At 45.3% G+C, this 25,115-nt stretch overlaps 1 protein-coding gene across 15 annotated transcripts in view; it reads left to right on the forward strand.

Annotated features, from left to right (window-relative positions):
• LOC147712744 (polymeric immunoglobulin receptor-like) overlaps positions 1-25,115 on the forward strand; it is a 325,822-nt gene that overhangs the window by 152,748 nt on the left and 147,959 nt on the right. For 8 of the 15 annotated variants that reach the window (XM_086923400.1, XM_086923402.1, XM_086923403.1 and 5 more), the window contains one exon: positions 22,516-22,601. In XM_086923400.1, coding sequence (XP_086779526.1) covers positions 22,535-22,601 — 67 coding nt within the window. In that variant the 5' untranslated portion in view covers positions 22,516-22,534. Of the gene's footprint in view, positions 1-1,647; positions 1,795-22,515; positions 22,602-25,115 lie in introns of all 15 variants that reach the window. The other 7 variants (XM_086923393.1, XM_086923395.1, XM_086923394.1 and 4 more) reach the window with 2 other exon arrangements.

The raw sequence follows: 25,115 nt of genomic DNA on the forward strand, positions 1-25,115 counted from the left end.
CAAGGTACGAGGGCATGCCCACCCTCGTCGTCAAACGTTATGTTGGGCAGATGGTCAGCCCCAACACTTGAGGTGCACCAGAATAATTGTATGGGGGCCCACGTGCTACTTAATAATTACAGGAGCCAAGGTTGGTGATTAACTCTTGGGTTTCGCCTCCGTCGCCAACTGGCCGACGTGAGCGCGTCAAAGTACTTTTATTAACTATGGGTCACATGACCCTCAGGTCGCGACGTCAGGGTGACGTCACAAGTTACGACATTACAGCTTGTCCTAAACTGTAGTGAAGTGATTTTTCTGACCCACAGCTGGGGTGTGCCTAAAAGACCATACATCGCAAGTATCACAACATCTTCCATCCTGCTCTGTTACATCATGAAAATGAGCTTGCATCTTGTTTTAGCAGATTTCCTAATGCCTTCAATACTAACATTTGGAGAGTTTTCAGAGCCCGTGAGCCATAATTACTATGCATGTTGTCCTTTCCAGCAATCTAAAAACTGGTTTTATTTTTCTATAATTTTGCTCATTTAGCAAGCATGCTTGGGCGTCATCAATTTATATTTGCGAGCTACTAGGATGTGGCTAGATGGGTTTACACACTGAGCAGAGTTATGACAACGGTGGGCTGGCTGAAGATGACAATTTGTCTTGTGGTTGTTGACACACTGAGCACCATTGATGTGGCTTTTCAAAGGTCACAATGTTAGAGTACAATGTACCTCTGCTCTGAGTTAAGCAAGGTTCTACTAAATTGTTACATGTTTTGTTAATACAAAGGCTAAAACTAAAGTTGTTCGGCTCAGGCTTATGGTGTGCATATTTCATCTGATATTACTACACAATGGAAATACAAAAATACTGGAACTGAACATGGGTTCACGAAGCTGCAATAAGTCAAGCACTAGCTTAACAATATCTTTGGGGGGCGGAGAGAAAGGTGCTTAAGTAGTTCATTCATATCGAGGGTAACTTGTTCATCTCATGCACAATAAATGCCAAGGATCAAAATTATTCTCTTCACATTCCACAGTTATAATTGTACATACTCTGTACTGTTGCCCGAATATGCTGGTGTTTTCTCCTAAAAGTAAAGGACATTTATATTACTGAACACAACCGGATTCTTACTAATGAAAACACAATTGATTTCATATTCCAATAAATCTAGGGTCATATTAGCAGGAACCTCGCTAATATTATCGCTGTTTTAGTGGCAGGAAACTGCTGCTAAAACAGCGATAATGGGCTTGCTAATATGCGTTAAAGAAATACAATAGAAGCCCAGTTTAGATGTCCTGCACATCTAAACTGGGCTTCTATTGCACATGCATCTACCGCAAATTGGTTCATCAGGCCAATTTGGACAGCGTTCCTAATTTTGTAAATGTATTTGCTTACAGGACTGTGAGTGGTTTCATTAATCATATTTCTATGCAATATAATTTTGTGATGGAATTGCTAAACTGAAGTACTTCTTCTCTTTGGTGTAATTACCAATTAGCTGGTCGTTTGGTCTTTTTAGCCGTCTGTGGGCAGCTCAGATTAGGTAAGGATCATGGCATGGGTTTGTCAGAAGTTGTAAGTTGTTATGTACTTCATCTCCTGGTGCTTTAGTGTGAGGCTATTCTGTCTCTTATTTTCCAGCCCGACCCATTGAAAGAATGTGCAATATGAATGCTGCTAATTGACTTCTCCCAAACCCCGGAACCTACTTTGGTTGGTTATGATGAGGGGAATAAGATTAAGGTACTGCATCTCTTGGCTATGGGTCATTAGAACGGTGCAGGTAAGGTAAGAACATAGTTCAGTCTAGAATCTTTTCACCCTTGAACATGGCAATTATGGGTTTTTACAAACTTTCCTCCAGGTTTAGGCCTGGAGATTATCAAAGGGGAATGATCTAATCAACCTATGAGGCTGAGGTACATATTTAGGGACCAAGTACATAGCCATTCAGACTGATGTAGGAAAGAGCTGATGGGGCTGGGTGGCAAAAGAGTGGTTTCTGTTAGATAGTTTTTTTCTCTTTTTTAGTCAAAGAGTAAACAGATTATATACCTCACCCCATTGCCAAAAAGCAGGGACATCATGGAATTAATTAGATTTTAGGAATGCATAAGTACACTTTTAAAGCTAAAAAGAGAAGTGCTTTTTTTCAGAAATAAAAGAGGTGTCAACTATTTTACTACCAACATTTCAAGTAGTGGAACTCTGTACTAGTTAGTACCCCTCACTTCAGCCTCTGCCAAAAACTCCTAGTTACACTTCCTTTGTAAACAGAGATACCTCAAGCCACTCCTAGAAGTTTGAACAACTGGAGCCAACAGCATGTGGCAAAATAGGATTTGCAGTTTGTCTTTTAACATTGTAGATGCTGTGGGTAAACTGCCAGGAAACATGGAAAGGTGTGATATCTGTGCATGCATTTATAAATGACGTGTTCTCTTAGGATTAAGTGCACAGCTTATAATAAAGGGAAGCAGAGGCATGTACTACTGACTGTACCCCTAATAAACCATCCTGAGGGATTCAGTCACTACTCACGTTTTTTATACTGAAGAGCTCCCCTGTTGTACCACTGAGCTCAGCATTTTTTTGCGTCTCTATCTCAGAGTCTTTTTGCAAGATGGGTCAGAAGGTCAACAAGATAATGGCCGCATACCTGCTGTGGGCACTCAGAGGAGCCAGAGCCCTCTAGGTACAGCTGTTGCCATATTTGGCTCATTTTCTCTGTGAACTGGGCCTACCCGAGGAAAAAGTGTTGTGTTCCACCCATGTACAACGAACAGTGGTAGTTTTGGTGACTATTGGAGACTTCATGAAGAAACATGCCCAGGTAATTAAAACATGCTATATTAACTGTCCCGCGTGCCTTGAAACCGGAGGAAAGGGTCCCTCCAGGTACCTCAAGGCACACAAGCCCTTACCTTACAACTCCCCTCAATTATTTCACCACATTTCAACTCACCGAAAATTACTTCACAGTAAAGACTTTCACAGAAAATAATACATAAAGGTTTTCACCACAAATTGGAAAGAAGCAGCCCTCCGGCCACAGACCCTCACACAATGCTGCATCACTGTCACTAACCTGTCCAACGGAGCTGGGTGGGTTGGGAGAGGCGCACACCCCCGGCTACAAACATCCAACAGCCCTGCCCAGCTACAAACAGCAACAAAGCCCTCACCACCCCAGTGCATGTCACATGGAGCTCTGGATTGGCCTCACGTTACCGGGACAGAGTGTGAGCCAACATAGGCAGCAGGAGGGGAGGAGAACAGTGCGCCCGAGCCAGCAGGTGCCGTGAACATGAACAACACCTGTCCGGGCGCATGTACAGCTCCTGTCCCCCTTCTGAACAGAAACTGACGACAATAGGTCTCGCCAAGGCGAGCAGCGCATGCTCTGCGTCGCTAGGCGAGACCTAAAAAGGGGAGGGGGTTGCATGGCCCTCATCCCCGAGACTTATTAGGCCCTGGGAGCACCATCTTCCTGGGCTTTTTTGGGGGAGGTAGGCCGCCGCCATTATAAGCACGGGGAGCCCACACCGGAGCTGAAACTTACAAAAAAGGGGTGGGGTGCCAAGCAGCAGCCCCCCTCCCTGAGACTCACTAGGCCCGGGGACAGCATTCCCCATGGCCATATGCTTTTTAATGGGGAGGGAGGTCACATGGCCTTAAAAAAGGAAGATTTGGGCACGGCCAGAGTTTTACAACTGCACCCATAGGCTGCAATGTCAGGCCTGAAATATTTTAAGAAGGGCTACTTACGTAGGTGGCTACCAGTAGCATTTAGTTGACCAGTGCTGGGTACATGTGGTACCACTTTACTACTGACTTACAAGTAAATAAAATATGCCAATTGGGCTTGAGCCAATTCTATCATGTTTAGGAAAGAAAGCAAAAGCACTTTAGGTCTAGTTAGCAGCTGTAAAGTGCTACAAGCCATCACAAATGGGTACAGAAAACTGGATGGTGAAGGCAAACAGTGTGAGAGTGATCCTGCAGAGAGGTCAAAGTCCTACATCTCTCATCTATCATCCTGTTATACCTTACATATTCCGTTGGTTAATTCAGCAAGTTATGGCTATTTGCTTTAAAAAAAAGTACCTACCTGAGGTGCTGTAAATCCATCAGTAAGAAGATGCCTCCGATATCTCTCTCTTCTAAACCCTAAATCGTTCACTCCAGAAAAACTCAATGGCTAACTCATGATTGGAAAGCTTTCATCATTTCCAGCATTTCCTACAAATGGACCACTTTTTTACATCAAGCATCCATTAGGATTTCCCAAGGACCAGTAGCAACTATGACACTTAATGATTGTCCAACAAAAAGGAGGGGTTTGGCCCAGTGGGGAAGAGGGTAGGTAGGGCCTGTGAATACCAAAAAAGCAATTTACCTATGCCTCTATGTACATGAATATAACATTTAATGTAATTCAAAGAGAAAACCACACTGTTAGTTAACTCAGACAATTGCTTTATGTCTATTATTTTCCGAACTCAGAGATTGTCAATTATTTACGACAAGAGAAAAAAATACATAGTCAACTTTACATTGAACACACAAAACAAGAATTATTGCACAGGAAAAAGCAACATAAACAACGTATAAAACATAGTTTTAAATGTGTGCGTTACAGTGAACCAATCAGAAAAAATACATACACATTGTGAACAGTGATTGTAAAATTGTATCAAAACAGTATACCACAGACTTTCAACAATTATGAGAAAATAATAAGCAAATGTTGGGACTACGTATTGATCAACTGCCCAACTTCCTGTAACACTGTTTGTCAAAGGGTTTACAATTATGTGAATGCAGGAAAAAAACCTAATATTAATTAGGGCATGCCAATGGTTTTTGGCCAAAACAATGATACTACGTGCCAACGCGTTTCGAATGCCAATGGATGAATCATCGGATTCTCATCAGGGCGTGGAATTTATCCGTTGGTACTGTTTGGGTGAAAAGGGACAAGGGGTTGATTTATTAAAAAATGAACTTTACTAATGCAAAAAGAAGCTTTTTCCATATGAATGCATCATCTGATGCAGCGTACCTTTTTCGACCAAGTAATTAGGGTCGATTGGTTCCTTTTGGGAAATAGTCATCATATGCCAAGGGAGTCGACCTGCAATTCAGTGACACAGGCGTGGTAAGTGTGCAGAACATGAAAGTACAGGAAGGCACTAAACCGTGTGGACATTTATAAAAATTACCTCTGTTAATGGAGCAGCCGCTCCGAGGTCGAGGCCGAGTGGACAGGCTTTCGTTGCAATAATGAATCTACAAATACAAGCAATGTGTATTAGCGAGGGAAGATGCTAATTGTAATGCCCCAGGGAAATAAAAATGGTGAATCTGTACCTTGTCTCCAAACAATTGGAAGGCGGAATATCACTACACCGTATTTCTGGAAAGAAAGCGGGGAACTGATCAGTGCACTGCCTGGAATGATGCACGCCAAAGAAAAACAATGCGGATCTGCGCCGAGCGGCGTCTTACCGTGAAAAAGACCCTCAGTGCTTCGGGTCACCCATCTGATAACAAGGGTTATTTTCTTATTCCAAAACGCGAATGAATCCTATGGAAAGGGGGGGGGGGAAAAGGGAAACCGAGCGGGATTAGCGTCCGGTTGCACCAAGAGGCGCGCGCGTCTGTGTGCGCTGAATACAACAGTGGCTCTCACCTCGGGTTAGTTGGAAGACAACTTCGTATGTTTGCAAGTTTGGAATGGGCTCAACAGCTCGCCGCCGCGAGTAGACAGTGCTAAGTTGAGTCTGTTGGTCACATGGGTTCAGGGACCAACCAGCGCGTCGGGCCATCTCTCTCAGGATTGTGGGAGATGTAGTTTGTGGGGCATGAATGAAAGAATGAAACTGGGAGCCAACGCTGGCAAAAAGAATTCTCGCTAGAATTGTTGGAGATGTAGTTTATACGGACATAAGTTGAAAGACGAAGCCAATTATATTCTGGTGACTTCACTAAGTACATTCAGCCCGTAATTAACAGTATTAAATTTCATGATAAGATAGGCCTCCTTGCGGAGTAGTGCCGCCTCAATGTCCTGTACATACTGTTTGGGGTCCATCCATGCGAGGACCGTCCATTTAAAATCATTTTCACCATGGTTGTGACCTATGAAGTGCTCAACCATGGGTGCAGAGGAAACTTTTTTCTTGATTCTGGATCGATGTTGTGTAATGCGTGAATTAACAGATTGAGTAGTTTTGCCTATGTACACTTTGTCACAGGGACACACCACGGCATAGATGACATTTTTTGTACGACAATTGGTAAACATCTCATGCTTCCATGTGACCCCATCATGGTTAAAACTGTTACCTTCTAGGGTGGAGGAACACGATACACAATTGCCACACTTGTGGTGCCCGCTAACAGGTTTCAAATTCCATTGCGAAATCAAATCGCTTTTGGGTTTCGGAATGTAGCTGTCTGCCCTGATCAATTGTTGACCGATGCTTTTATTTTTGCGCATGGCAAAAATGGGCTTTTGTAGAGGACTTGGTAAATCTTCCAATAGATGGCAATTTTTCAAAATAATACGTTTAAACTGATTTGTGTGTGATCCAAAAGTTGTGACACACACCAGTTAATTTGATACACTTTTGTCTTTTTTTACCAGGAGGTTCTCCCTGGCGGTGCATCTGGCACGTTTCTTGGAGTGATTAAGAAGTTTCTTTGGGTAGCCCCTTGTTGCCATCTCTGCGCAAAAATTTGAGGCATGTTGATCAAAATCCGAAATATCACTACAATTTCTTCTTATTCTTAGCAGTTGCCCAAAAGGAAGATTTTCTTTCAGGCACTGAGGGTGCGAGCTTTTGAAGTGCAGGATGGTATTCCTGTCCGTGAGTTTCTTATGTAAGGTCGTTGTGAGGATGTTGTCGCGGACGCCTACAGTGATGTCCAGAAAAGTCATTTTACTCATACTAGATTCTATGGAGAAACTGATGTCTCTGTGCCTGGAGTTAAGCCAATTGTAGAACTGGTCTAGTTCCGTCTGGCTCCCCTGCCACAGGAGCCAGACGTCATCAATGTATCTCAATCATTGGGTTATATGGCCCACAAATGGATTGTTCTGAAATATGAATCTTTGTTCATACTGCGCCATATAGAGTACCGCCATCTCAGGTGCGTATGGACAGCCCATAGCGATGCCTTTGACTTGAATGTAGAACTCGTTCTCAAATTTGAAATAGTTGGAACGTAACGTGATTTCAGCCAATGAAAGGATGAAAGAAGTGGGGACCCGGTGCGGTCTTTCTCGTTGTTCGAGGTATATTTCCAAGACCTGCAGAGCCTCATCCTGAGGGATTTGGGTGTAAAGCGAGGTGACGTCTAGGGTCACCATCAGTTAGCGGGCACCACAAGTGTGGCAATTGTGTATCGTGTTCCTCCACCCTAGAAGGTAACAGTTTTAACCATGATGGGGTCACATGGAAGCATGAGATGTTTACCAATTGTCGTACAAAAAATGTCATCTATGCCGTGGTGTGTCCCTGTGACAAAGTGTACATAGGCAAAACTACTCAATCTGTTAATTCACGCATTACACAACATCGATCCAGAATCAAGAAAAAAGTTTCCTCTGCACCCATGGTTGAGCACTTCATAGGTCACAACCATGGTGAAAATGATTTTAAATGGACGGTCCTCGCATGGATGGACCCCAAACAGTATGTACAGGACATTGAGGCGGCACTACTCCGCAAGGAGGCCTATCTTATCATGAAATTTAATACTGTTAATTACGGGCTGAATGTACTTAGTGAAGTCACCAGAATATAATTGGCTTCGTCTTTCAACTTATGTCCGTATAAACTACATCTCCAACAATTCTAGCGAGAATTCTTTTTGCCAGCGTTGGCTCCCAGTTTCATTCTTTCATTCATGCCCCACAAACTACATCTCCCACAATCCTGAGAGAGATGGCCCGACGCGCTGGTTGGTCCCTGAACCCATGTGACCAACAGACTCAACTTAGCACTGTCTACTCGCGGCGGCGAGCTGTTGAGCCCATTCCAAACTTGCAAACATACGAAGTTGTCTTCCAACTAACCCGAGGTGAGAGCCACTGTTGTATTCAGCGCACACAGACGCGCGCGCCTCTTGGTGCAACCGGACGCTAATCCCGCTCGGTTTCCCTTTCCCCCCCCCCTTTCCATAGGATTCATTCGCGTTTTGGAATAAGAAAATAACCCTTGTTATCAGATGGGTGACCCGAAGCACTGAGGGTCTTTTTCACGGCAAGACGCCGCTCGGCGCAGATCCGCATTGTTTTTCTTTGGCGTGCATCATTCCAGGCAGTGCACTGATCAGTTCCCCGCTTTCTTTCCAGAAATACGGTGTAGTGATATTCCGCCTTCCAATTGTTTGGAGACAAGGTACAGATTCACCATTTTTATTTCCCTGGGGCATTACAATTAGCATCTTCCCTCGCTAATACACATTGCTTGTATTTGTAGATTCATTATTGCAACGAAAGCCTGTCCACTCGGCCTCGACCTCGGAGCGGCTGCTCCATTAACAGAGGTAATTTTTATAAATGTCCACACGGTTTAGTGCCTTCCTGTACTTTCATGTTCTGCACACTTACCACGCCTGTGTCACTGAATTGCAGGTCGACTCCCTTGGCATATGATGACTATTTCCCAAAAGGAACCAATCTACCCTAATTAATTGGTCGAAAAAGGTACGCTGCATCAGATGATGCATTCATATGGAAAAAGCTTCTTTTTGCATTAGTAAAGTTCATTTTTTAATAAATCAACCCCTTGTCCCTTTTCACCCAAACAGTACCAACGGATAAATTCCACGCCCTGATGAGAATCCGATGATTCATCCATTGGCATTCGAAACGCGTTGGCACGTAGTATCATTGTTTTGGCCAAAAACCATTGGCATGCCCTAATTAATATTAGGTTTTTTTCCTGCATTCACATAATTGTAAACCCTTTGACAAACAGTGTTACAGGAAGTTGGGCAGTTGATCAATACGTAGTCCCAACATTTGCTTATTATTTTCTCATAATTGTTGAAAGTCTGTGGTATACTGTGTTGATACAATTTTACAATCACTGTTCACAATGTGTATGTATTTTTTCTGATTGGTTCACTGTAACGCACACATTTAAAACTATGTTTTATACGTTGTTTATGTTGCTTTTTCCTGTGCAATAATTCTTGTTTTGTGTGTTCAATGTAAAGTTGACTATGTATTTTTTTCTCTTGTCGTAAATAATTGACAATCTCTGAGTTCGGAAAATAATAGACATAAAGCAATTGTCTGAGTTAACTAACAGTGTGGTTTTCTCTTTGAATTACATTAAATGTTATATTCATGTACATAGAGGCATAGGTAAATTGCTTTTTTGGTATTCACAGGCCCTACCTACCCTCTTCCCCACTGGGCCAAACCCCTCCTTTTTGTTAGATTTTCAGCGCGGGTTTTCCACCCGAGTGGGTAGGGATTGACACTACGCGTCATCCTTATCAGCAATTGATTCATTTCATTGCAGGGGATACGTCTCCTGCATACTATGGCAGAGAAAGATACGCTGTCCTTTACGGAGAGCCACATTGCGAGTCTCATTGAATCATCCCCTTTTTCTAACATAACATTGAGTTCCTCAGCCAAACAACAAAATGAGGCAGACAAATTGACTCGTCTCCAAAAAAAGCACATACGAACCGAATTACACGGCCACTTCCTACTCAAACACCTCAAAGCTGGGACTATCCCTTGGGGTCTCCAGGTAAAGAATATCCCGGTGATTTTCACCGAGGACGCAGATTATAAAAAAGGTTTCAGTCAAATTAATACTAAGTGCAGCAGGGACCTCATGGTCCACACTATACAGACAGCCCAACGTATCTGCAGCCAAGAAGAGAAAGAAATTGAGGAGTTAATTAAGACAATATCTGATAATCAAACGGTTACTGAAGCTAAGAATCTTTTAGATAAGATCGAAAAAGAAATTCAACTTTTCAAGGATAACACACTAAACGCCAAAGTAGCGCAATTTGAAAGGGATTCTAAATCCTTCAAATTGGAACAAGTGTATCCATTCTTAAAAGAGGATTTCTACACGTCAGGTGAATCAAGAGGGGCATTAACATCATTCCAAGGTAGATCCAGGAATAGGTTCCTCACTTTCTCGGATACAACATCGTCTGACTCATCATCTGAGTCTCGACAAGATAATTCTAAGAGACGAGGGGCTGCTGTATCATCTCCTTTTTTAGGCAGAGGCGGACAGTCACGGGTCCGCTTCAAACAACCATGGGAGATGCGCACACGCAACAAAACCTACAAGAGCTAGAAAAATCAGCCATAGTTAATCTGTCCGATAAACAACTTACCCAGGACGAAGTTAAACTTTTATCCCTGGGCCTCAAGTATGTCCCCAATAAAAGAACCGACTTCACCCAACTAAAATTAGAGGCATTAGATTTCTGTCGTAAGATTAGGTTGAGGGTGTTTTTCGCGGACGCCGAAATGATGTCCCAGTCAGAAACTACAGGGCTTAGAGTCAAATCCAGATTTACTCCAACCCAAAACATTCCTAAACAGGTTTTGGCCTTTGAACAAGCCGTCCTTTCCTCCCTCTCTAAACTGGAGAAACAAAAACATTTTGTCCACAAAAACATGTCTAAAGGTTTAACATCTGCCATTCAGAACTTAAAATCAGATACGTCTATTTTAATAAAACAAGCAGACAAGGGCGGGGCAGTCGTAATATGGCCCCGCACCATGTATCTGGAGGAAGGTACAACGCATGTCAACAATCTTGATTGGTACAGACCAATTAAGGAGGACCCTTTGCATGGCATACAGAGTAAGATCGCAGGCATCACTAAGACGGGACTTGATGAGGGATTCCTAGGCCCCAAGGAATTTGAATTTTTGAATAAGAAAACACCAAGGACACCTGTCCTGTATTTTTTACCAAAAATTCACAAAAATGACAAAACACCGCCTGGCCGACCAATCGTGTCGGGGTGCGATTCTGCACTTGAACCGGTCTCACAATATATCGATTTTTTCCTCAAACCTTTTCTACCGCAGGTCAAGTCATATCTCAGAGACACAACGGATTTTATCAATAAGATAGAGGGACAATCATTCAACCAAACCACTCAGCTGATGGTGACCCTAGACGTCACCTCGCTTTACACCCAAATCCCTCAGGATGAGGCTCTGCAGGTCTTGGAAATATACCTCGAACAACGAGAAAGACCGCACCGGGTCCCCACTTCTTTCATCCTTTCATTGGCTGAAATCACGTTACGTTCCAACTATTTCAAATTTGAGAACGAGTTCTACATTCAAGTCAAAGGCATCGCTATGGGCTGTCCATACGCACCTGAGATGGCGGTACTCTATATGGCGCAGTATGAACAAAGATTCATATTTCAGAACAATCCATTTGTGGGCCATATAACCCAATGGTTGAGATACATTGATGACGTCTGGCTCCTGTGGCAGGGGAGCCAGACGGAACTAGACCAGTTCTACAATTGGCTTAACTCCAGGCACAGAGACATCAGTTTCTCCATAGAATCTAGTATGAGTAAAATGACTTTTCTGGACATCACTGTAGGCGTCCGCGACAACATCCTCACAACGACCTTACATAAGAAACTCACGGACAGGAATACCATCCTGCACTTCAAAAGCTCGCACCCTCAGTGCCTGAAAGAAAATCTTCCTTTTGGGCAACTGCTAAGAATAAGAAGAAATTGTAGTGATATTTCGGATTTTGATCAACATGCCTCAAATTTTTGCGCAGAGATGGCAACAAGGGGCTACCCAAAGAAACTTCTTAATCACTCCAAGAAACGTGCCAGATGCACCGCCAGGGAGAACCTCCTGGTAAAAAAAGACAAAAGTGTATCAAATGAACTGGTGTGTGTCACAACTTTTGGATCACACACAAATCAGTTTAAACGTATTATTTTGAAAAATTGGCATCTATTGGAAGATTTACCAAGTCCTCTACAAAAGCCCATTTTTGCCATGCGCAAAAATAAAAGCATCGGTCAACAATTGATCAGGGCAGACAGCTACATTCCGAAACCCAAAAGCGATTTGATTTCGCAATGGAATTTGAAACCTGTTAGCGGGCACCACAAGTGTGGCAATTGTGTATCGTGTTCCTCCACCCTAGAAGGTAACAGTTTTAACCATGATGGGGTCACATGGAAGCATGAGATGTTTACCAATTGTCGTACAAAAAATGTCATCTATGCCGTGGTGTGTCCCTGTGACAAAGTGTACATAGGCAAAACTACTCAATCTGTTAATTCACGCATTACACAACATCGATCCAGAATCAAGAAAAAAGTTTCCTCTGCACCCATGGTTGAGCACTTCATAGGTCACAACCATGGTGAAAATGATTTTAAATGGACGGTCCTCGCATGGATGGACCCCAAACAGTATGTACAGGACATTGAGGTGGCACTACTCCGCAAGGAGGCCTATCTTATCATGAAATTTAATACTGTTAATTACGGGCTGAATGTACTTAGTGAAGTCACCAGAATATAATTGGCTTCGTCTTTCAACTTATGTCCGTATAAACTACATCTCCAACAATTCTAGCGAGAATTCTTTTTGCCAGCGTTGGCTCCCAGTTTCATTCTTTCATTCATGCCCCACAAACTACATCTCCCACAATCCTGAGAGAGATGGCCCGACGCGCTGGTTGGTCCCTGAACCCATGTGACCAACAGACTCAACTTAGCACTGTCTACTCGCGGCGGCGAGCTGTTGAGCCCATTCCAAACTTGCAAACATACGAAGTTGTCTTCCAACTAACCCGAGGTGAGAGCCACTGTTGTATTCAGCGCACACAGACGCGCGCGCCTCTTGGTGCAACCGGACGCTAATCCCGCTCGGTTTCCCTTTCCCCCCCCCCTTTCCATAGGATTCATTCGCGTTTTGGAATAAGAAAATAACCCTTGTTATCAGATGGGTGACCCGAAGCACTGAGGGTCTTTTTCACGGTAAGACGCCGCTCGGCGCAGATCCGCATTGTTTTTCTTTGGCGTGCATCATTCCAGGCAGTGCACTGATCAGTTCCCCGCTTTCTTTCCAGAAATACGGTGTAGTGATATTCCGCCTTCCAATTGTTTGGAGACAAGGTACAGATTCACCATTTTTATTTCCCTGGGGCATTACAATTAGCATCTTCCCTCGCTAATACACATTGCTTGTATTTGTAGATTCATTATTGCAACGAAAGCCTGTCCACTCGGCCTCGACCTCGGAGCGGCTGCTCCATTAACAGAGGTAATTTTTATAAATGTCCACACGGTTTAGTGCCTTCCTGTACTTTCATGTTCTGCACACTTACCACGCCTGTGTCACTGAATTGCAGGTCGACTCCCTTGGCATATGATGACTATTTCCCAAAAGGAACCAATCGACCCTAATTACTTGGTCGAAAAAGGTACGCTGCATCAGATGATGCATTCATATGGAAAAAGCTTCTTTTTGCATTAGTAAAGTTCATTTTTTAATAAATCAACCCCTTGTCCCTTTTCACCCAAACAGTACCAACGGATAAATTCCACGCCCTGATGAGAATCCGATGATTCATCCATTGGCATTCGAAACGCGTTGGCACGTAGTATCATTGTTTTGGCCAAAAACCATTGGCATGCCCTAATTAATATTAGGTTTTTTTCCTGCATTCACATAATTGTAAACCCTTTGACAAACAGTGTTACAGGAAGTTGGGCAGTTGATCAATACGTAGTCCCAACATTTGCTTATTATTTTCTCATAATTGTTGAAAGTCTGTGGTATACTGTTTTGATACAATTTTACAATCACTGTTCACAATGTGTATGTATTTTTTCTGATTGGTTCACTGTAACGCACACATTTAAAACTATGTTTTATACGTTGTTTATGTTGCTTTTTCCTGTGCAATAATTCTTGTTTTGTGTGTTCAATGTAAAGTTGACTATGTATTTTTTTCTCTTGTCGTAAATAATTGACAATCTCTGAGTTCGGAAAATAATAGACATAAAGCAATTGTCTGAGTTAACTAACAGTGTGGTTTTCTCTTTGAATTACATTAAATGTTATATTCATGTACATAGAGGCATAGGTAAATTGCTTTTTTGGTACTTAATGATTGTCGGCATTCAGATGTTTAATTCATGAAGGCTTCTGGAAAAGCATAAAAATTTACTTGTACAAGAGACACTAACTTAGGCTGTATGAGGAATAGCTGGCCAGTATCTCTCATTGGGAGATGTTCAGTGGGAGCCTTTATTAGCAAGCATGGAGAATGCCCATATTGATTTATTATTTTTTGATGTTAGAGTCTCACCTTGGTTCCCAGTAGTCCTCTGTACAAAATATCTACAAACTCACAATCTCTTTCTAAATTGTCTGTGGCCACCTGCTCAGACAATACAACCATTAACTTGCTTCGCCACACCGAGTTGGTTGGTTTGCAAAAGTCTTATTCCACCTGCCTATGGAAGTTTCTGGGTGTGTTTCTTTAAGTAAGCAGCTAATGAACTTCTGCAACATCACATCTTCAATTGAGTTGTTGAGCTGAAGCCATATTCTAAAATTCCCCTTTGCCACATTTACCCTCTAACATGAATGGAAGATGAAGTCTTAAAAGCCTACTTGGAAAATAATTTGGCAAAAGAATTTGAATTAGTATTTTGCACAGGTGAGCCCATTGTCTTTATTCTCAAACTCGATGACGAGTATCGCCCATGCGTGCACTACTTAGAACTCAATGAAGTTACAATTAGAAACCCACATCCACTTCAAATATTCTCCCAGTTGAATCACACTGCATATCATCTTGTAAGAATCAAAGAAGGAGATGAAAGGAATACTGTGTTAAATATAAAGTACAGCTACTATGAATGTCTGACCAAGCCCTTCAGCTGGTTAAATGCTCCAGTGGCTTTTCAACATTTCATCAACCATGTTTTTGAAGACATATTAGACTCTTTTGTATGTATTTGGATAACATTTTCATTATGTTCAGAGCAACACAGGAACACATGAGTGAAGTTCTTATTAGACTAGGGAAACATTCTTGCTACGCCAGGGATGAGATATGTATCTTTGAAACTCGAAAACTTTCCTTTTTAGGTTTTATCATCCCAGACCAAGGTGTTCTAGTGAACCCAAGTAAGGTGATAGAAGGTGACTTGTGCCTACCAGAGTAAAACAGATTCAGACGTCCTTTGAATTCACTAAGTTCTATAGGAATTTTATTGACAACTTCTCCCAGATCGTGAAACCCATTACAGAATTGACTAGGGCAGATACATATATTTTGTAGGGGCAGGAACAAGAAGAATCTTTCAGGAATTGAAAGGAGAGTTTCATATGCACTCTAATCCTGAAGCACGTTGATTGTACCATAAATGTTTGTTCAGAAGCATCATATATTGCCAGTGGTGTAATTCTTTCTCAAGGGCATCTAGAAACATTCTGTAAGGAGCTTACTATGCACAGTTCTTAACAGCCTTGGAGAAGAACTAGAAATACAGCTGTGAATCGATAGCCATAATAAAAGCTTTTTCCCAATGAATCTCATATTTGGAGGGTTTTGACTTTCCGGTTAACTTCTGGACCATTCAAAAGAATCTCAGTTTTCTGAAACTGTTCCAGAAATTCTGGATCCCAAGTCTAAAGGTGAAATCTCAGTTCAGGGCCTACTAACTCGAGTCAAGAGACACCAGGATGAAGTAGATCAAGGATCCTAGTTGAATGAAGACCCATCACGAAGAAGGAAACAGGAGGGATATTTACTTCTTGAGCAAAATATGTATATATAAGGGACAGAAATACAAAAGATAGTGATGTGATTATGCCAAAGTAACTCTTGTGCTTGACATCCTGGGCTACAAAAGACCTATTTATAATAAGTTGTTTAGTGCACCATTAGGGGGAGTATATTTAGAAATTAAATTATTGTAGCAAAATGCCAATTTACATGCACATTTTTAATTATAGTACATTTTATGATACAATCAATCAATCAATCAATCAATCAATCAATCAATCAATCAATCAATCAGAGTACTTGTAAAGCGCGCTACTTACCCGTGAGGGTCTCAAGGCGCTATGGGGAGGGGGGGGTGCTGCTACTGCTCGAAGAGCCAGGTCTTGGGGAGTCTTCTGAAGGCGAGTAGGTCCTGGGTCTGCCGTATGTGGGTAGGGAGGCAGTTCCAGGTCTTGGCGGCGAGGTAGGAGAAGGATCTGCCACCGGAGGTCGTTCGTTGGATGCGGGGGACTGCGGCGAGGGCGAGGCTGGCGGAGCGGAGCTGGCGGGTAGGGGTGTAGAAGCTGAGTCTGCTGTTCAGGTAGGCTGGTCTGGCGTTGTGGAGTGCTTTGTGTGCATCGGTGAGGAGCTTGAAGATGATCCTCTTGTCGGCTGGGAGCCAGTGTAGGTCTCTCAGGTGGGGGGTGATGTGGCTGCAGCGGGGGACGTTGACGATCAGGCGGGCGGAGGTGTTTTGGATGCGTTGTAGTCGTGGTAGGTGTTTGGCTGGGATTCCTGCGCATAGTGCGTTGCCATAGTCCAGTCTTGTGCTGACGAGGGCCTGTGTCACCTTTCTTCTTGTTTCGGTCGGGATCCACTTGTAGATCTTGCGGAGCATGCGTAGGTGTTGTAGCAGAAGGAGGAGACAGCGTTAACCTGCTTAGACATGGAGAGAGAGGAGTCGAGGATGAATCCTAGGTTACGTGCATAGTCAGTGGGTGTTGGTGCTGTTCCCAGTGTGGTCGGCCACCAGGAGTCATCCCAGGCTGGGAGGGTGAGTCCAAGGATGAGGACCTCCGTCTTGTCCGAGTTCAGCTTCAGACGGCTGCTCCTCATCCAGTCGGCGACGGCCTTCATTCCCTCGTGGAGGTTGGTTTTGGCGGCGTGTGGGTCCTTGCTGAGAGAGAGGATGAGCCGGGTGTCATCGGCATAGGAGATGATGTTGAGGTTGTGATGGCGGGCCACTTGTGCGAGGGGGGCCATGTAGACATTGAACAGCAAGATGAGCCCTGGGGGACGCCGCAGATTATCTCAGTGGTTTCGGATCGGAAGGGAGGCAGGCGGACGCTCTGGGTTCTGCCGGAAAGGAATAACGTGGTCCACTCAAGGGCCTTCTCTTGGATTCCGGCTTTTAGGAGGCTTGTCTTTAGAGTGCGATGGCAGACCGTGTCGAAGGCGGCTGATAGGTCCAGAATTATGAGGGCTGATGTTTCGACGTTGTCTAGTTGGCGCCTGATGTCGTCTGTGGCGGCGATGAGGACTGTCTCGATGCTGTGGTTTCATCTGAATCTGGACTGGGTCGGGTCCAAGATTTTGTTGTCTTCCAGGTGGCGAACCAATTGCATGTTGACGATTACCTCGATGACCTTTGCCGGGGACAGGAGCAGGGAGATGGGCCGGAAGTTCTTGAGGTCCTTGGGGTCCACCTTGGGCTTCTTGAGAAGGGCGTCGATTTCGGCGTGCTTTCAGCTTTCCGGGAATGTCGCTGTTTCAAGGGAGATGTTGATGACCTTCCGTAGTTGAGGTGCGATAGCTGCGTCTGCTTTGCTGAATACGTGGTGGGGGCACGGGTCTGACGGAGATCCTGAGTGGATGGAGTTCATGACCTTGCGTGTCTCGTCGTCGTTGACGTTGGACCAGGAGGCTAGGAGGTTGGCGCTGGTAGTGTTCACTGGGGAGGTGGAGTCTGGCGTAGTCGGGGTGGTCGTGGTGTTGAAGCTGTTGTGGATGCCAGCGATCTTGCAGTGGAAGAAGATGGCTAGTGAGTTGCACAGTTCTTGTGAGGGCAGGATGTCGTTGGCATTGGTGCTGGGGTTGGAGAGTTCCTTTAGGACGCTGAAGAGCTCCTTGCTTTCGTGTGCGTTGTTATCCAAGCGGTCTTTGAAGGAGGATCTCTTGGCTAATCTGATGAGGTGGTGATGTCTGCGGGTGGCGTCCTTGTGGGCTGCGTGGTTGTCCGGTGTGCATTTGTGGAGCCATATCTTCTCCAGTTTCCCGCATGAGTGTTTGGAGGTCTGAAGCTCGTCGGTGAACCAGGTGGCTCTCTTGCTTGCATGGCTGTTGGAGGGTTTCTTGAGCGGGGCGAGGGTGCTGGCGCAGTCGTCGATCCACTGTCTGAGTTTGAAGGCTGCGGCGTCTGGGTTGGTGGGGTCAGCGGGTGGGTTCTGGGCTAGGGTGGTGATCAGCTGGTCTTCGGTGACTTTGCTCCAGCAGCCGCGAGGCAGCTGTTGGGTGTGGTGGTGCATGGTTGGTTTCTTAAAGGTGTAATGGATGCATTGGTGGTCGGTCCAGTGGAGTTCGGTGGTGTGGTCAAAGGCGACGTGGGTGCCTGTGGAAAAGACGGGGTCCAGCGTGTGGCCGGCGGCATGGGTGGGTGCTGTGACGAGTTGTCTGGGGGCAAGGTTGGAGAGGTTGTCGATAAGGGTTGCAGAGTTGGCGTCATTGTTGTTCTTGAGGTGGAAGTTCAGGTCCCGAGGAGGATGTAGTCCATGGAGGCGAGTGCGTGGGTGCTGGCAAGGTCGGTGATGGAGTCGCTGGGCTGCGCCTGGGGTCCGGGGGGTCTGTAGATGAGTGTTCCTCTGAGTGTGGTGTTGGGGTCGGTGTGGATCCGGAAGTGGAGGTGTTCGGCGGTGTTCAGGGTGTTGTCTGGGTGGGTGGCGACCTTGAGGGTGGACTTGTGGATGATGGCTATTCCTCCTCTGATTCCGTTGGTGCGATCCCTGCGGGTGATCTTGTAGCCGTCCGGGATGGCTATTGCGATTTAGGGCACTGAGGAGTCATTCCACCAGGTCTCAGTCGGGAAGGCCACGTCTGGGGCGGGGATGTTGAGCAGATCCCAGAGCTCGACGGTGTGTTTGCGTGTCGAGCGGGTGTTGAGGAGTATGCAGCAGAGGTGGTTGGGTCCAGTCCTTGGAGGTTTGGTGGCTCTGTTGCAGGTGAAGCTGCAGGTGCGGCAGAAGTAGGGCCGTGGGGCCGTTTCGGGGCGGCCAGTAAGCAGGTGTGGTTTCGGCCGGTGTTGAGTGCGTGGAGGGTGCTAGCATCGTAGTGGAGTCTGGTGTTGTGGCGTTCATGGGGTCCAGGAGCTCTGGCGCAGGGCACGGTCCAGGCGCGGATGGGCGCAGATGGGCTTGTCTTAGGCGCGCCTTCGGCGTGCCAGCGGCACGCCCGCTGCATGCGTCCACGACTGTGCAGCGTCCGGCATATATGGGGAGGTGAGAGGGAGGAGCGGGTGGGAGGCGGGACCAGCGAGTGGGCAGGGGGCAGGGCCGCAGGGGGCACAGCGGTGGGGAAACTTTGGTACAGAAAGCAAAATGGGGCGCAAGGGGGGAAACGAGTGGCACAGAGCAGAAAACAAGGCACGAAGAGGGGGAAACAGCGGTGTAGAAGGCAAAATGGGGCACAAGGGGGGGAATGAGTGGCACAGAGCAGAAATTGAGGCACAAGAGGGGGAGACAGTGGCACAGAAGCAAAAAGGACGGAGGACACTTACCAGCGACAATGGCAGCGGCAGCAGGAGCACACAGTCGGAGTTGCATGGAGGGGGAGTGACCTCCCAGGAGGGTCAGGGGTCCCTCACCTCACCACGCAGCGTCAGGCATATATGGGGAGGTGCGAGGGAGGAGCAGCTGGGAGGCGGGAGCAGCGATTGGGCAGTGGGCAGTCAGGGGGGCAGGGCTGTAGGGTGCACAACGGAGGGGGAAACGATGCAACAAAAGACAAGAGGAACAGAGGGCACAAGGGCACAAAAAACGAGGTAAAAACGAGTGGCACAGAGGGCAGAAGGGCTCAAAAAACGAGTGGAACAGTGGGCAAAAAGGCCCAAAAAACGAGGAAAAAACGGGTGGAACAGAGGGCGGAAAGGCACAAAAAACGAGGGAAAAATGGGTGGAAGAGAGGGCAGAAAGGCCCAAAAAACGAAGGAAAAACGGGTGGAACAGAGGGCAGAAAGGCACAAAAAACGAGGGAAAAACGGGTGGAACAGAGGGCAGAAAGACACAAAAAACGAAGAAAAAATGGATGGAACAGAGGGCAGAAAACGAGGCACAAGAGGGGGAGACAGTGGCACAGAAGCAAAAAGGATGGAGGACACTTACCAGCGGCAGCGGCAGCAGGAGCACACAGTCGGAGCTGCATGGAGATGGAAGGACCTACCAGGAGGGATGCAATATCTTGTGCAATAAATGAAAGTCAAATGAGACTCTCTAGGCTTACCTCGTTTTCTTTAGAAATGTTTCTAATTCAAATAAAATATCTAGTATTTGTATCTTTGTGGTGATTGTGACACATTTGAATAAGTCTTAGTGAAACATGCATACATTATTGATATGAAAATGCACAATGAAATCGGATTTTATGGTTAGTCATATTCAGAACTCCCTTTGAATTTTAATTCGTCTTCAATTGTTCTGTTTATATGACAAGTCAAAGCCCTGAAGAAGCAGCAGAACGGAGCAACATATGTGTATTTGATCAGATATTTTTTTATTGTTCGACACGACTTTTTGTTCGACTCCCCTTCCCAGATTAGCTTTTTTCATATGCTCTGCTTCCATGCGATTTGTATTCTTCATGTCCCGGCACAGAGGAATACGGTTTCAATGGACTTCAGAAATCAAATTGTAATTGGGAAAAAATGCAACCAACAAGGGAAATTATACACTATTTATTTAGATTGAGTAATAAAGTAATCTGCATATAAATGTACTTGTTGTTACAAAATCTTTATTTCAAAATATGCTTTCCGTAATGGTGCGTTGGATATTGCAAGCCAGTGGGTTAATGTCTTAGACTTAGAGCATTTTGGATGATTGTGCAGGGTAAGAATACTGACTTAACCTATGTTTTTGTAATAATAACAAATGGTTTGTTTTGAAGGCTTGAACAAAGAGACCCGGTCCACAAATATATAGGCAGTGCTATCATTTGTGCACAGAACAAGGAAACCCATCAAAAGACAGTCAGAGTGCTCAGAGATGTTTTAAGGAATTGGCTAAAAAGGCAATTGCCCAGGGCCCACACCTTCCAAGAAGACCACTGTGATATCGAAATTTCTCTCCCACTCACGTCTGTAAATTTATCCATTTCATCATTTAATGTATTATTCAAAATTGGCATCTTGGAGCTTGAATTAGCAGAAAATGTGTAATAAAAAGCAAAGCTGTGCCGGACTGGGGCCCCAAAATTACATCTTTACCAAGGACTCCAAAATCCTTAAAATGACTCTGAGGTTGTTAGAACCATTACCTGCCCCACACAGCCTGGGACAAGAATACCAATGAACTTTATTGCTGTACCTCCAGACTCTCCAAGCTGTACCATTCAATGGGGGTAATATTGATTATTTTTTTCAAACTTAGCACATTTAGACCCACAGCCACAGACCGAACAAAAGGTTTTCTGAAGAAAATAGAATACATGGATATCCTGAGATTATTATAACAGCTAGATTAACTCAATCTCTGTTTATGGAATAACCTGGTACAACAGCTAAAAATAGTTAATTTCAAGTCAATAAGGCACCACTCTCAGATTGCTAGTCAGACCAAAATGTTATTCAAACAAAAAAACTGTAACTATGCTGTTTTATTTCTGGCCATCAAGAAGACGGGATTATGTGGAATCCTATAGCGGAATTCACACATAGCAATATGTTGCACAGTTCGTCAGTATTAGGTCACCTACAGAATCACTCATATTCAAAACTCTCCCCCATTTTTCCCAACAGAGAGCAGGGCTTCCCAGCTTAATCCAAGCATATCCATGCAAATGTGTATGTAGTGTGGAGGCTTGGGGATTACCATTAGAATACAAGTGCTTGTTCCATTTAGAACAGGTCCTCACAGCACTGCAAGACCAACATTCTCCCAGGATTGGACAAGCATAAGAATAAAAAAGAAACCTCTGAAATCAGGAACACAGAAGTGATATAAATCAGTCAATCAATCAGGGAATTGTGAAGCGTGCTACTCACCCATGAGGGACGCAAAGCGCTGGGGATAAACAACAAAGGAAGTCATTCTTAGTCTCCTCTGGTAATTACTTTAGGCTGGCCCTCACTGGTATCATTTCCTCTTCTTTTAGGGCCGGGACGCCCCTTAGCTGGGGCAGCTTTGCGCTTTACAAAACGGATAACATAACATAACATATGCAAGTGGTTGATGCAAAGCCCATTCTAGGTATATGGAATGTATTGAAGGCAATAGGTTTTAAAAGCAAAGCCAAAGCTGTTTGTAGATGAGACCTTATAGCACACAGTGAAATAAATAACAGTACTGTATGTTTATGATTTAGGTATTTATGAAGCACAGTAACAGCAACACATCTTTAGTCATTTGATGACCGGTAGATGTGCTTTTAACAAAGTTACAGAATACCCTTCATAGCTGTAGAGATATTGGGCAGGCACGCTGCAGAAAGGTTGACCATTTATGTGTGTCTTCTTTTGCAGATACTTCGGAATAAGCTGGATGCAACTCGCTGACACCATGTCTGCTTTTTGTGCTCTGGCACTGTTTACTGTGATCTGTGGAGCAGGTGAGTCAAAAACAGCTAGCAGTTTGGACTAGATGAGGGAAAAGATGCCAATGACAGGCTTTGCTCTCCCCATTTTTTAGGTGCATAGTTGAAAGGCACCTAAATACTTTTTCTCTTTAATTATATGGATAAAAGTTTTAAAATTATGAGGGCAGATGTCTTAGTAACATACGTGAGCCAAGCATGACCATGGCTGGTATTGCTAAGGGACAAGTCTCAGTGAACCCTTCCCACACATGTGGCATGTCTGCATTTTCTCAATATATGCCTGCGGTTCCCGATGCTTCCTTACAGTTATGTGTTTGTAAGACTGCACGCTCCTTACTAAAATGAAGCTTGTACCACTTTGGCACATAGATAACTCAGGTGTAGAAATCATTAAACTTGAAGACTTTTTTAACAAAACACAATTCTTTCCACTAGGCCACACCTGCTCCTCAAAAACGCACCTTCTCTACTAGAAAAAACAGTCTTCACTAGGGCTTCTCTAGTCTAAGAGCCTTATTAAGAGTTTGGCAGTGTGGAAGCGGGACCGCCACAATGACAAACCCATGTAGATATTGCCCACTAGATTAGGAGTTTTTGCCTGTCCAGTGGGTGGTTTTCTGGTGTTCCCAGGGCAGCCCGACTGGCCTGGTCATATTTGGACAGTTGGAAGACCGCCACTACTACGACTGCAGAGCCTGTGTTCAGGCCTGGTTGCCCCCACACTCCTGTGCTGCTCCTGCCTTTGCCTGCTGCCGCTTCCTGTTTCTGTTCGAGAAGACGGTCAAAAGACAGCTTGCCGCCTTCCTTGAGATGAACGGATCCCTCGACCCCTCTCAATCTGGGTTTCGGGCCAACCACAGCACCGAGACTGCCCTAATCGCAGCCACCGATGACATCAGAACCCTGATCGACAACGGGGAAACAGCGGCCCTCATCCTCCTGGACCTCTCTGTGGTGTTCAACACTGTCTGCAACCGCACCCTAGTGAAGCTCCTCAGCAACATCGGAATCCGAGAGAAAGCACTGGAGTGGATCATCTCGTTCCTCGCCGGAAGAACGCAGAGAGTCCGCCTCCCTCCGTTCAGATCCGAGGCCACCAAAGTCATCTGTGGCGTACCACAAGGATATTCACTCAGTCCAACCCTCTTCAACGTCTACATGAGCCCCCTCGCAGCCATCGCACGCCAACACAACCTCAACATCATCTCCTACGCCGACGACACCCAGCTGATCCTCTCCCTCACCAACGACCCCACCACCACCAGAGCCAACCTACACGAAGGGATGAAAGACGTTGCCGACTGGATGAGGAACAGCCGCCTTAAACTGAACCCAGACAAGATGGAAGTCCTCATCCTGGGATCATCACCCTCCGCTTGGGACGACTCCTGGTAGCCCAGGGCACCGCTCCCAAACCAACGGACCACGCACGCAACCTGGGCTTCATCCTTGAATCCTCCCTGTTGATGACCAGACAAGTCAACGCTGTCTCATCTTCGTGCTTCAACACCCTGCGCATGCTCCGCAAGATCTTCAGGTGGATCCCCACTGAAACCAGGAAGACTGTCACCCAGGCACTCGTCACCAGCCGACTGGACTACGGGAACACCCTTTACTCCGGAACCACAGCCAAACTTCAAAAAAGACTCCAACGCATCCAGAACACCTCCGCACGACTCATCCTGGACATCCACCGACACAGCCACATCACCGGACACCTGAGAGACCTGCACTGGCTCCCCGTCAGCAAGAGAATCACATTCAGACTCCTCACTCATGCACACAAGGCTCTCCACGACCTGGGCCCCAAGTACCTCAACGACCTCATGACCTTCTACATGCCCACCCGCCAGCTACGATCAACCAGCCACGCCCTCGCCACCGTACCACGCATCTGCAGAGCCACCGCTGGAGAAAGATCCTTCTCCTACCTGGCAGCCAAGACTTGGAACTCCCTCCCCACCCACCTTTGGCGAACCCAAGACCATCTCTCCTTCAGGAAGCCGCTCAAGACCTGGCTGTTCGAGCAGCACCATACCCCTCTCCCCCAGCGCCTTGAGACCCTCCCGGGTGAGTAGCGCGCTTTACAAATGCCGTGATTGATTGATTGATTGACTACGCCCCCATAAATCTAGTAGTCCATGGACCGCCAGACACGTAATACAGTCCTAAGTACTGGAAATATCAGTAACTTGGGAGCATGGATTCCCATAGACATTAAATAAATCGCTATTGGTTGGATATGTCCCTAAAACATCACATTCAGACGTACAAGCCAGGGGTGACATAATGCCTCTGAGGACTTACTCTATTTTAAATAGGCCTAGACTTCATCTTGGATAACAGTTAGAGGTCACCATCTTCTCAGTCATAGACGGTGGAAGTCATTATGTTCCCAGTTTTATGCAGAATCCTTGTAATAGCTGCCATTAGAAGCAGATGTGGCCTGACCCTATGTTTCATAGAACTATGAAAGTGGGAAATCGTTCGATTAATGACATAGATACAACATTTGACACATTTGTC

This window comes from Lissotriton vulgaris, chromosome 5, assembly GCF_964263255.1.
Source record: "Lissotriton vulgaris chromosome 5, aLisVul1.2, whole genome shotgun sequence".
Lineage (NCBI taxonomy): Eukaryota > Metazoa > Chordata > Amphibia > Caudata > Salamandridae > Lissotriton > Lissotriton vulgaris.